Source organism: Protopterus annectens, chromosome 1.part1, assembly GCF_019279795.1.
Source record: "Protopterus annectens isolate FY-2018-M chromosome 1.part1, PAN1.0, whole genome shotgun sequence".
Classification (NCBI taxonomy): domain Eukaryota; kingdom Metazoa; phylum Chordata; order Ceratodontiformes; family Protopteridae; genus Protopterus; species Protopterus annectens.
Genome location: NC_056726.1, coordinates 1,694,633,386 through 1,694,647,384, shown reverse-complemented (window position 1 = coordinate 1,694,647,384; position 13,999 = coordinate 1,694,633,386). Strand labels below are relative to the sequence as shown.

Genomic DNA, 13,999 nt, shown 5'->3' with positions numbered 1-13,999 from the left:
AATTGACAACCAAATGGTTAATTTCTAAAAGTTCTTGAGATGATGGATTCATTGTATTCAATCATGTTTGATTACATTGACAATTACAAGGTGCATTTAAAGAATGTGATTAAGCATGTAAACTGACTCTGAAGATGCCCTAACAGGGTGAAAGTGTTTAGTCACTGACGTTTGTTATTATGTATTCTCAATAAAGGTTTTTGGTGATTTTATCTGGGCATCACCAATGTGCTTTTTTACTTTTACCAGTCGTTCTATGTGTTTGGAGCTACAATACAGTAAGATGCCTAGTCCTGCTTTTCCCAGACATTTTTGTCTTTGGCTGCAATCAGACCCGTAAGATAAAATCTTTATGGCCTAAACCAACACATTTAATGTTCAACCGATTTTTCAAAATTAGCTGGACTGAGATTAACCTCTTCCCTTCCAGAATTGTCTGTTAAAACATATATCAGTTATAATAATACTGTCTCACATGCATCTATATCTATTTTCTGTCCATCAGGACCCACTGTTGATGCATTTTTAACACAAGCATCTGTACAAATTAGTGTGATAGTCAAATGACATGAAATTATTTATAAAACTCCAGCTAGCTATGCTTGCATATGTTACACATGCACTGTCCTACTCTTCCTGGCACAGGGAGTAATGAAGAAAAAGCAAAGAGAACATTGGAAGGCCACTGACAGAGCACCCCTCACAGTCTGTCCTTGTGGTGGAATCAGGGAAAAATAGCTAATGCACTTGATGCTGGTTGGAGAAGCAAAAAGTTGCAGCAAGGCTGGCCCCAGCAAGAAAACTAAATATTTGTAATACTAAAGGACTGAGGGACTACTCATGGGGATCAGGCTACATCTTCTAAGTCTGCCAGTCAGTGAAATGATCCATCTTGGACTATGCATTGCTACAATAGAGCACTGTGAGGAAATTCACTATTATCATACCCTTGCTTTGCTTCCCAGCACAGGAGGTAAGATCTGGTCCCTCCTTGCTTGTTGATGTACTATACTATAAATAAGGTATCCATATGGACCCTCTAAAAAAAGAATGTCCTGAAAGGTTTGCAATGCTAGGAAGACTGCTCTTTTCCCCAGGATATGTACTGCAGAGACTGGTTTCTTATTGGATTCATGTAACTTGGACTCTTCTCCCCTCAAAATGCACCCACCCCCCAAAGAAAAAAAGTCTTCCACGGTCACTCATGCCCTTAGAAGTTAGAGAACAAAGGACTTTCTGGTAGAAATACTGAGAGACTGAATCCACCATTTTAAATGTTGTTGGTACACAGGACAGTTGAATGGGCTTGTTTACTTTATTTAGAAATCATAACCACTGCATGGTTAATGTCCTGTGGCACTGTTGTATAATATTGCATATGAGCAACTAACTTATTTGAGGTAGCCATTGAGACCAGTAATTGCAAAACTAAGGATGCAGAGGGAGTGTGGATGAGCAGATGTTTGAAAGGCATTGCCTTGAAAGTGAGAAGCCTGTCTTCAGGAAGTTTGACAATTCTGTGTGGTGTCCAGATGGTATTGTATGAAAGTCAGAGTCTGTGAGGGTTACAACTGTGAATTTGAATTGTTTACTGAAATATCTATGGATAAATGCAATGGAGTACAATAATTTTTGCTTATTATGACAGTCTCCCTTGTTTTGTGGGTTAAGAGACACTTATCTACATATGGGAATATGCAGATACCTTTCAGCCTCAGGTAGGATGCAGTGATTGATATGGACTTGGTGAACACCCTGGGAGCTATGATGAGACCAAATGGAAATACATGACATTGAAAATGATTGCTCCCCCGCTGGAAGGGAAGTTTTTTTTCCTGGACACTTTGGCAATCTCTATACAGAGATAAACATCCTGAAGGTCGAATGAGCATATCGAGTCCCCTTTCTGCAAACATGGAAGTATGACTTGCAATGAAACCATCTGATGTTTTGTCTCCTTTACTTGCTTGCTTAGTCCTCTTAATTTCATAATTGGCCAGGGGTCCTGGTTTTTCATAGGTTCATAGGTTCATAGGTTGGTACTAGGCTATCAGCCCTAGGGCCTATACAAGCCTAGCCATAACAATTCCCTGGCTATTTCTTCCCACATTATTTACTTTCCTGGACCCCTGTCTAGCAGGGCGACTGACGTGATCCCTGGGGTGAATTTCCTTTCTCCCATCCAATCGTCTTTTTTTTTTTTTAACTAAAAGTAATCTGGAGTAGACTCTTGGCTCTTTCTGGTCTCACAGTACCTCTTAATGGCTCATTTTTTTTGTAAAATGTGGGTGATCTCCTTTACGGTCACCCTTTTCTGATGGGGTGGTATATCTGGGATTGGCAGTGATGAGAGCTTGGGTATGGTCATGAATGGTATTGTATAGCTCTGGAATTTTATTCTCCTCACTCATATGTCTCTACTCCATAAGTCCAAGTGAAGATACAATCAACCATTGGCTGTCGATCAAGGCAAACAATCAGGCAAGTTCTCTGGGAAGCTGACATTGTTACTTGAGAGAATGACCTCAAAATCACTGATTTTGCAGTCATCCTCTGCCACTAGGAGGTCTACATTGATGCCCCTCTCTGAAAAGGAATCAAAGGTATAATGTTGCAACTTTCTAAGTTAGAGAGATTTGAAACTATTTTGATTTCTTGAGAAGGACCACTGAAGGGTTTCAAAATATACTCCATGACATAAAGCACAATCCCCTCCTGTTTACATTTCAGTAGTTTCTATTTAACCTTCAGTCCAGAGAAGGAGGACAAAAGATGCCTTAAAACTGTCTGCAAAGTCACATGTATGGAGTCAGACATGGTCCCTCATAGCTATGCCTGTGCCCACTGCCTTAACCACTCCATCAGCTGTGTTATACATAAGCCTCATGGAGAGATTTGAAATAGTTAATACAGTGTCCACTCAACCAGAGGGCCTTTGCTCCAGTTTCTATCTGCTTATAAGTACCTGGTGTAGTGGGTTTCTCAAGGAGTCTATTGTCTACCCTGCTGTATTCTCTTTGGAACCTTGTCATGTAATTAAGGGAGCACAGAGACTTGGACGAGTGCCTGACACATAAACGTGCTTCCCTGTATGATCGATTGTCTTGGACTCCTTGTTAGAATGATGAACAGTAGCAACTCATTTTGAAAGAGCTTGCTTTTTGTGAGTGACACCACAATAATGGAGTCAACCAGAGGGCTTTTGCTCCAGTATAGTCTGTCCTTAGGCAGCCAAAGGATTTTTGTCTAGTTTACTGCTGATGGATTCTGCTACATCAGGTTGCTATCAGGTTCTTTCTGCCACTAGCTCGATCATGTGGTCAGTGGAAGGAGCCATGTAGAAGACAGAAAATGCAATCTTAATACTTCAAACATAATCTCCTATTTTATTATTTATTTATCTATTTATTTTACATTTAGATAACTGAGTGGGAGATCTGGTCCAAAGACCCTTTTCGGTCATTACCCGGCTACAAAGTTGACAGCGCAAAGAAACATGCAGACAATAATTAACACAAAAAATGCATAAAAGAATTGATGCAAGTATTAAGAATACTATCAGTTTAAATTCAGTACTCAAGCAGCCAGCACCAAGAGGTAATCAACACAACACTCCAAAATTAATAAACTGGTTTATTTAAATAAGTCCCAGACCAGTTTTTGCAAACCTGCCTTCCTCAATGGGATAAATATCCCACTGAGGAAGGTAGGTGTGCTGAAACTGGTCTGAGACATCTAAATAAACCAGTTTATTAATTTTAGAGTGTTGTGTTGATTACCTCTTGGTGCTGGCCGCTTGTTTACTGAATTTGGTTTGGTTTGGCACTGCACAAGCCATATGTACAGATATCGTCACTGCCACTATTATTTTAAACCTATACAGAGGTGTCAACTAAAGCATGTAAGGAACTAATACAAGTAGCAAGAATGCTGTCTACATAAAGCTATAAAATGTGTAAACTTTAGTGCATAGGTATTTACAGAGGAAATTTACAGTATGCGCAATATATACAAACAAGTAGTTGAAATATGTCATACATCGGAATGTACATCTGGACTGTTGATTGCAAGTTACATTGGTTGCATTTATTAATATGTTAAATTTGTTGAAAGTCATGGTTTAACAAGTATCATGGAAACTCTTGCACCCATATCACCAGTCTGCCTCCTTTCATTCTAGAAGCAAAGCAAACCGAGTGTCTTCTGGAGGGGATTGTTGGGGGGGGGGCGCCTTCTCCTTTAGCGAGTTCATTGTCTGACAAAAAACACTTCCTTGTGGAGTCTATGTGTCTCTTTTCATACATATTCTTGTGATGGTGTTCTGGGAGCACTCATCTGAAGCACCTAAAAACTGATGGTGACCCTACCACAGTGAAGATTTGAGGCATTGGGATATGCTATGTCATTAGAATTGACATTGAGGACTCAAGATCACAAACGTTTGGTGCCCCAGGGGAACCCAAGCTGGTAGTACATTTCCTGCCTGCATCAATGGGCAGACAATGATCTTCATGAAAAAAAACAAAAACCGAGGAAGAGTCTGTTGGCACAGAAGACACCTGACACATATTAGAAGCTGATGGTCCATATGGCTCCAACGTGGAGTTTGGTACTGATGCCTCTAATGTCAGGGAGTTGCGAATAAGTTGCAATAAGAAGTATTTTACGGTTAAATTCTCCATAAGATAGTGACCCCACCAAATGAGAAGGCATTTGAGCCAAAGTACCAGAATGCCAGTAAAGTTATTTTGCAGCTATTGCTTGTTCCATTTGGTCTGTGTTTTTTTTTTCAGGCATGTTTATGTTCATGCATATCACCCAGTTGATGGAAGGATAGTCAAAATCTCCCATGACCAAAGTACTTGGCTGTATAGTGAGTGACTCTAGTAAGTCCAGGTAGGTGGTGTGCTTCTTTTGGTTCATGGCGGGGCACCTGTAGCTAGATATGATGTGGTAGGATGTTTTACCTATAGTTAGTTGGACCTGGAGTAGCTCAAGGGAGTCATACTGTTTTACCAGTCTCAAGGTGTATTTGGCTTTAATGAAGATGGATACACCTCCACCTTTGGTTCTTTGACATTTGTTTTGAGGTCTGAATCTGTGGAAGGCATTGTAGCCCTGCACGGCTGGAGTGCTCTCTGCAGCCTTGAACCATGTCTCAGTGACTGCACATACATCTTATAAGGTGAGGAGTGCTTCCAGGAAGTGCAGTTTCCTGTTTAGGCACCTAGCATTGAGCAGCATAACTCTGAGTTTGTCTTAAGTGGATATTTTTTACCTCGGGAATTTTGTTGTTTTGGCATTGCCTAAAACAGGCACTATGGGGGAGGTAAGCATCTTTCTCAGTATCCGAAAGCCAAGAAGAGACAGGTGAAAATCATCACTGGCAAAGAAGCATGGTCTGTCGGTGATGCCTTCCCAGGCTCACAGATACTGGACTACCACCAGAAGCTAAGCCAGTTGCTGAAGTTTTTTTTCTACATTGTGGCATCATCCTGGGGGAAGGTAGAATGCTGTTTAGGGCTAGGGACATACCTGACTGGGACATGTAATCTCAGAGTTCTGTCATGTTTCTCATCATATAGTTCAGACAGGTATGTCTCAAGTCATTCACCCCTACATGTACTATGACAGAGTCATGACAGTAATTGTTGGTGACTGACTTGAGTGCGTGCATGATTTGATGGATCCTGGCACCTGCCAGGCTGCTGACCATGACCTTCTATATGTCCAGCCTGGTGAGAGGGATATCTTTGTGTCTCACCACAGAGTCATCTATGACCAGGCATTTGGTTTTGGGGTGTTCTGCCTTAGGGGCTTATTTGTTGAGACACTGGTGCATGCTATTTTGTGTAGTATATTCTATTTGCTTTTCAGTGTGTGCAATTGATTTGCACTTGGGAGGTCTCTGAACTTCTGGTTGGCTTCTATTGAGTTTGTCCACATATGTGGGTTTATGTGTTATGACCTTGTTTTGTGGGAGAGGTGATCTTTGTGTGCTGACAACCTGCTTGATTTCTGATTTGTTGTTATGTGAAAGAATTGATTCAAAATTTACAGTGTAATTGCATCCCTCAGATATTGTATTTGTTTGTTTTAGAAGTAAGTGGTTGCAAGTATACATGTGGCAATTACTACATTGCATCAGTATGCTCATGTTAGTTAGGCCAGCTGGAGAAATGATTGGAAACTCAACATCCATTATGGCAGGATTTTTACTATAACTACTATTGGTGAGTGGGCTAGTTTGGCCAGATTTTGTTCTAGAATTAACAAAGGGGCTTATTCTATTGGATCCTGGAGGGACTATGGCAACACTTCTCAGTGCACAAATGAGTTGCCCACACTGCAACAGGGAAGTTTGAGAGGGTTCCACTAACAGATGTGTAGTGGAAAATTGTCTTTCATGGCATTTGTATCATTACAGGGCTGCGCAAGGCTTAAATAGAAATGAGAATAAACACTGTAAGCTAAACTACCAATGGGAAAGCACACAATGAGCTTTCCTCCAGTAATCTCCAACTTAGATGAGGCTCAGACTACATATGTCTGCCACAAGGGTGCAGACAGGACCCTCCTAATATAAACTGGTTGTATGGTTCTCAAGCATTTCAATACAGTCTAGATTCGGCAGACCTGAATCTAGTGCATGCTATGTACCAGCTACTTAAAGCGACAGAACATTTTTAAGTGCAGAAAATACAGTAGAAATCAGCAAAATGAGGCAGCAAAATGATAAAATACAGTCAGCAAAGTGCAAAGGAAGCTCAAAAAGTGAAACTAAAATCACCCGTAAAAAAAAAGAAAACCTGAACCAAACTGTCAACAACAAAGAAACCATTATCTAAGGAAAAAGAAAAGTGCCAATAATCAAAGACAATGCTGACACATCTAACTTGATCTGAGGAAAGGAAAGGAAATATAAAGTAAAAAAGGTGACAATATTTTTAAGCTAAAAAGAATTAGAAAAATAGAGGAAAAGGCTAACTGGAAATAAATGTATTCTTAACAAATCTATTTAGAAAAGAAAAAAGTATTAAAAGGATCACTTAACTGTGAGTGTTGAAAATGTGTATCCTGTTTTGTGGGTGGTAAACTAGATTTAAAAACTATACGGGAGATAAGTGCACCATGGGAACTGGGAGGAGCTTGAGCATTTCAGAGCAGCTGAAGCTGCCAGATCATATCCACCTCATGATGATATCCTGGAGGTCGAAGTAGACAGACAGGATAATGTATGATCTAGTGTTAATCATTTCTTGTCTAAAACTTATAAACACAGAGATACTGCCAGTATCATTTCAGAAACAATTTCCTTCTGTAATACACTCACATTTATAAGAATGACGGTATCAGCCCTGTGGTATAAAGTGGTATAAAGTCTTGAGATTAACTCAGACATCTTAGCTTTGAATCAGAGCCTGGACATTGGTTGATATTAGTGACAGAACTAAGTGTAACATATTAGTAATGAAATATCTTATTAATGTGTGATTCTTGGGTTGCACCATTAAAATTCAAGATTGTAGCATCTCAGAGACTTCTCCTTTCCTAAAAATAGAGTGGTCTTGATTCATGAGAAACAAATGGGGGAGTGGTAGGTGTGAGGAGTTTGTGCCTGTTCACTTTCTCTCAATCTCTCTCTCTCTCTCTCTCTCTCTCGCTCTGGGTTGAAAGTTGGAAGGATATGTGCAAGGTGCAAACTCTACTCCTGTTTGCAAGTACAAACAAAAAAGCAGAGTAAAGCTCTTGCCATCAAGATTGAAAAGCCTACTGAGGGGGTAATGCAAAGCATGTGACACACATCCTTGTGAAAGGTCTACTGCATGCCCACTGCCTTGTGTGACTTTGTACATGCAGAAGGGAGACATCAAGACTATATCAAAACCCCTTCCAGTAACTGCCTGGATTAGGGCTTTCCCATGGTCCTTCTTCTTTATGTTCTGATTAACCAAATGATAGCCTTAGGGAATCTATCTTGTAGTGAGTAAGCAGGGAGAGAAAAAAACAGTCAGAAGCATATACTTTGAGCTATTGTAGTACCTTGAGAAAAAGGGTGAAATCTCCTACAATGGAACAAATGTGATCCCTCCTCAAGTTGAATGCTATCTCCATTAAGGCCCTTCATGTAACATCCAAGCCAAACTGACTTCTCAGGGAATGTGTTATCACTTCTTTTCTTTCTTGTTCTTTTTTTTTTTTTGGGGGGGGGGTCTGCTATTTTCCATATCAACCAACATTTCCTGATCACTACTATCAAAAAAAATGCAGACTCATGTCTAATTTCTCAACTGTAGAATTGTCAGACAAATGAGTACTCCAAAAACTCATCCATTTCCCTGACAATTAAAGTTCTTCTCAGACTATCAGCATTGATTCACTTCTTCTTACAGTGTCACCACAAATTTTATTAAATTCTCTAATCATGTCTTGACAAAGGTGGATAAACATCAGGCTATATGGGTCCCTTCTAAGGCCTATGACTTTCTCAATTACTGCTGTTTCTTTACTATCACTAAGATGCAGAGACTCCTCACCCCCAGCACATTGCTGATTTCAAAATTACCTAAATCAAAGAATCCACTGAGAAAAGAGCTGTGGCACAATATCGGACCCATTCCCCTGGATTTGTTTGTGCACATTAGAACGCAGAACCAGGTCAACTTTTTCCTACTTTATCATAAGGTCATTCTGAGATACTGTCAATCTATGCAGTTTTTCCAATATACAGATAATCTACAGTTCTCATGAGATGATCCAGTCTTTATCCTTACCAAGCTGTAATCTGCCTTCTCTTACTAGGACAATAGCTGCAGAAAGAAATTGGTATTGTTTGGAGCATGAAAAGAATTGTTAACAGGGAAGCCTTCTACGCATCAAAACTTACCATATTGTCTCAACTTGATACACTAAATTAGGCTTCAACTGTTTTCTGGCCATATTTTCAAAAGGTGCTAAATACCGTGAGTATCACTGCCATTGTTTATCTTAATACTAAGAATTATGCATAACGTTTGTGGCTCCCTCTATGTACAGCATTTATAAGTTGTATAAAACAACTCTTACATTTTTTTTCTAATGTGATGTAATACTTATTTTTTCTTTCATTTATAGTACAAACAACATAAGTGCTACAGGATCTGGGACCTACATTACTACAATGGAGTTGTACAAATACTCTAACTATACAGCGCCCTACACAGTCAGTGACATGCCAATCAACCTTAGTATTGGAACACCACTGTACATAGGAGTAAGTGTTCAAGGTGCAGATCCAAGGCTCTTCCTCAAGGTATCATCCTGTTATGCAACACCTACACAATATTCTACTGACTCTGTACAATACCCCATTATCTCTGGAGGGTAAGTGTTACATAGTTTTCTTGATTCTGCTACAAACGCAATAATCAGTTTTGTATTCAGATCCAATGATGGCAGCCTAAATCATAATGGTATTTCTAACTACATTATCATTAAAGATATAGAATGTTTATTAGATAGTGTTTTATAGTAATAGTAATAATCCAGATGTCATATTGACTTTATTTTAAATGCTGTATCCAATGCAACCTGTAATACTTGTTTCTGTGGCCACTAAAAAGGAATATTCAGAGAAGATTTTATCACAACAGACCTGAATATACCAGCTTTGTGCATGGTTATTTTGTAAAAACTGCAATTTGCTGGGTAGCATACATTGAAATGTCCGTGGCTTGTGAGAACAATACTTTTCTTTGTTTTATTCTGAATGATAATCAGTTTGAAAAAACAATGGCTAAATATTAGCTATTTAGAATTAAGTAACTCATTTAAGTGATTAGAGTAGGAGAGGAGCTTTTGCCTAGTATTTTCAATATTATATCTATATTGAGCTTAATCGGTTAAATACAGATGGATGATATAATCATTCTCTTTGAATGATTGATACATGCTTTATTAAAGGAGGTACTTATTGTGCATACAATTCTGGCTTCAACGCTTAAAGGGTAACAAATGTGAAGAGCGGTAACAGGAAAGGCTGTGTTTGTGCTGTGAGGATCTAAGGTGGGATTCAAAAGGTATACGACTTTTCACGGCGCTGGTTTCCTGCATGATCCACAACTCATGGTTACTGATGCATATCAAGGCCTGCTTGTTTATGATGCTACAGAGGAACATTTCTGCTACGACTTTAAACCTTCCATACAGGCTGAAGTGTGGCACCGACTGTATACATCCAAAGATTAACAATCTCCTACCCATAATGCAGCAATCTATATTCTCTATTTCATAATTTTTCTCAGTATTACCACTAAACTGTGATTACACACTTAGTTCCTCCAGTATTGTCTTCTTCAATGTGGCTTTATTCATTTATTGTAAAAGTAATGAGGTGTTAGATTCCAGATTTTCAAACTATACAGCACATTTCTTCACCAGATCAGAGTAATTCTGTGCCAACACTTTTAATGTGTTCTGTATCTAAACATTCATATGATGGAAAGAAAAATCCTCATAAGAAAAAGAACATTATGCTGACAGTAAATAGTAGTCACACAGCTGTACTGTTTTTTATTCTCTCAAGTTCCCATCCCATAAATCACTGAATTATACCTGACTGCGTTTTGAATTTCCTTTAACGAGCAGGGCAATTTGCTTAACATGTATGCAGTATTCGTTGGCTTCTTGATTAAACTCATCTTATATGCATTTACTTCTTAGTATTTTATGACTTGGCCATTAAAATGTGTTGACTGTTATCAGTCAAAACCTGGGTTTTACATAGAGTAATCTGCAGTAGGAATACAGAGTAAACAGTTTTAGCAATAGTTGCAACAGAACTGTTTACAACATTTTAAAAATATAGAATTAAAGCCGTAATGCAAAGTACAGTTATAAAATGTCAAAGAGCCAGTATCATGTAATTACATGTGACAAATCAGAGGAAAATAAGGTATACCTTGGTTTGCCTTGTAAGATCCCAAAAGCAAATGGTTTAGGCATTATCCTTAAGCTTTATAGCAGCTGCAAGATAATGTTATGTGGATTTCTATTTTTTTTAATTTCAGTATGCAGATGGTTCCAGGTTACAGATCATAGTCTGGAGAAAGCTTTTTCTTCAATTGTGGGTTTTGAGTTTGAATGTGGTCAAACAACAGATGAAGACTATTCTTGTGAGCTTCTCAAATCATGTAACGTCTGGTGGTTACTCACTGACAGCCAGGTGAAGTTTTCCTGTAATTTGCTATGATGGAAAAGGGGATCTGCTAGTAAGATGAAACTGCAAATTTTGTTCACCATTTGTATTCTATGGTTGTTCTTAGCTGAGTGTAAAACCAGGAAAAGGAGACAATATTCCAGTGCAGATAATAAAATGCTTTTAGCAATAGAAAAGTGAGTAGTTGGGGAGAGCAGTTAAGGATTTTAGTGCATCTTTTAAACTGACTTTGAATTTTGTTAACTTTGTTTTGTGTGTGTGTGTGTGTGTGTGTGTGTGTGTGTGTGTGTGTGTGTGTGTGTGTGTGTGTGTGTGAGAGATAGTGTGTGTGTGTGTGTGTGTGTGTGTGTGTGTGTGTGTGTGTGTGTGTGTGTGTGTGTATGTGAGTGTATGTGTGTGTGTGTGTGTGTGTGTGTGTGTGTGTGTGTGTGTGTGTGTGTGTGTGTGTGTGTGTGTGTGTTTTTGTTGCAAAGGTGAGAATAGGGTGCAAGTTGTGCAATATTCTTGAATGTATACATAAAAAAAGCAGGCATTGAATATGATGATAGGTCCCCCCTTTGGCAGTCAGACCAAAATTAGTATCATAAAAAATGTTCAGACTTTTTTCTCCCAGTTATAGGTCTCAGCTAATTGTCTATGTACCAAAACTAATATTTGACTCTACATACATTGGAAAATGCCAAATGCTGTAGAGATGTGAGTAAGCCTACATGTTGTATGTACAATAATGTGTATGTAACACAGTAATATCCTTTTGAAACTGGTGTATGCATAACATGTGTTGTGCATTTTATAGTTAACACTTGCTACCTTCCTGTGCATATGTATATAATATGCATCTTTTCCCCATCCTCACAGAAAAGAGGTTTTGCCCAAATGGTATTTTCTCTATAATTCATGACAAATTAACTAACTAACTAACTGACTGACTGACTGACTGACTGACTGACTGACTAACTAACTAACTAACTAACTAACTAACTAACCAACTAACCAACTAACTAACTAACTAACTAACTAAATAAGAAACTGAAAACAGCAACTGAAAAAATGCACTCACAAGAATCCATCCAAGTGCTATAGATGTTGTCCTGGCTGTGAAGTAAGAAATTAATAATATGATGCTCTTCTGAATTAAGAAGCAGTCCAGGTTTTTCATTCTCAGTTGTGTCAAGAACTTTAGAAAAATGACTGAAAGGAACAGATCATGAATTCAAGGAGCTGAAGTAAGGTTACTTTGCAGGGTGGTTGTCTTCATTGTCCATGAAGGAGACAAGAACTAAGCAATACGTCGATGTCAGAAAACAGGCATTGATTCTCTGGGTTGACAGGAGTCAGCTAAAGTGGCTTGAACACTTTATGAAGATGCCCCATGGACAATTCTCTTGGGAACCACATAAGGTATGATGAAATTGGAGAAGACCACCATTCAGACCCAAGATTCATTGGAGGGAATAGTTCTCGCAGCTTGCTTGTGAATACCCATGGATCCCACCGGAGGATCTTTAGACTTTTGCTGGGGATAGCAAAGGTTAACCTACCCAACTTTTCATGATACCAATGTAACCCTCATAAGAACAAACATCATAGACAAGAATATGGGTAGGTCAATGGATGGTTGGATGGTTCTTTGGGTTGATGAACATATGTTAGGACATTTCCCTTAAGAACTAATAAGGGAAATTACTATAATAAAAATACATCAGTTTATGTTTTTGATAACTGGTTAAAGAAACTGGTCGAAAACTCCCTTTCGGTTATGACTAAGCCAAATGAGCACTATGTCCAAAATGAAAAATTAAAATTAAATTATGTGCATTTAATAAACAATAATGCCCAAAACCTTGCAATAACTAGAAAAAGCAGAAGATCATATTGGGTATTAAGATATCCCAAATGTATAAATTTATTTTATTTCTATTGGTTTTCCAGGGTATAGCACAGAACTGCATGGACCTTTTTCAGATTGAGACCAGGAGCAGTGTCTGGTTACATGACTTGCTCAGAATCACACAGTCAGTAATGGATGCTGAGAGAATCAAACCTTGCACCACTAGATCATAGGAAATAGCTCATTAATAGCACTAAATCTTCTTAAGTCAACTGCCAGACAACTAAATTATTGTAATAGTTGTATTAAACTGCATTAGACTTCACTGAAAGGGATTTTAATAAATAAAACAAGATAATTATGATAGAAGGAGAATGAATTATGAGAAATAAAAAAAATGTTTGTTCTTCATTTAATGAATCATGTAACTAAAACAAACTCATTATGGGTTGGGCGCACAAAATGTAATAGATTCTAAACTGCACTGAATAGGCACAAGAGAATATTGCAAGCATAAAGGAAAATGTGAACTTTAGCCATATCTAAACTTTTATAATTTTGTAATAACAAGAACACTTGGAATAAATCAATCTCACATTTTTACCTGCCTTATACATGCCAATGCATTTGATCTTTTATGTGACTGGTTGTTTTTGTTGATATACTACTCCAGAGTAATTTGTTACATAAAAATATTTTCATTCTTTAGGTTATTTTACCAGGGTGATCATCATAATTTCTATTAGGAATATTTTAAATGTCTGTTGCTCATGCTGATTTTACCATATTTTTATTTTTCAATTTACAGCTGCCCAATACCTGGATCTCCTGGTGGACATTTTGACTTAAATGGAGTTGCACACGTCGTTTACTTTTACTTCAAGCTCTTTAAATTTACCACTTCAGAACAAGTGTTCTTGCACTGCACTTTTACTCTCTGCAGTACTAATTGTTTAAACGTAAGTTATAAC

General features: G+C 38.2%; 1 protein-coding gene across 1 annotated transcript in view; it reads left to right on the top strand.

Annotated features, from left to right (window-relative positions):
- LOC122816599 (uromodulin-like) overlaps positions 1-13,999 on the top strand; it is a 257,810-nt gene that overhangs the window by 225,258 nt on the left and 18,553 nt on the right. The window contains exons 4-5 of the mRNA XM_044089502.1: positions 9,115-9,363; positions 13,837-13,987. Coding sequence (XP_043945437.1) covers positions 9,115-9,363; positions 13,837-13,987 — 400 coding nt within the window. The remainder of the gene's footprint in view (positions 1-9,114; positions 9,364-13,836; positions 13,988-13,999) is intronic.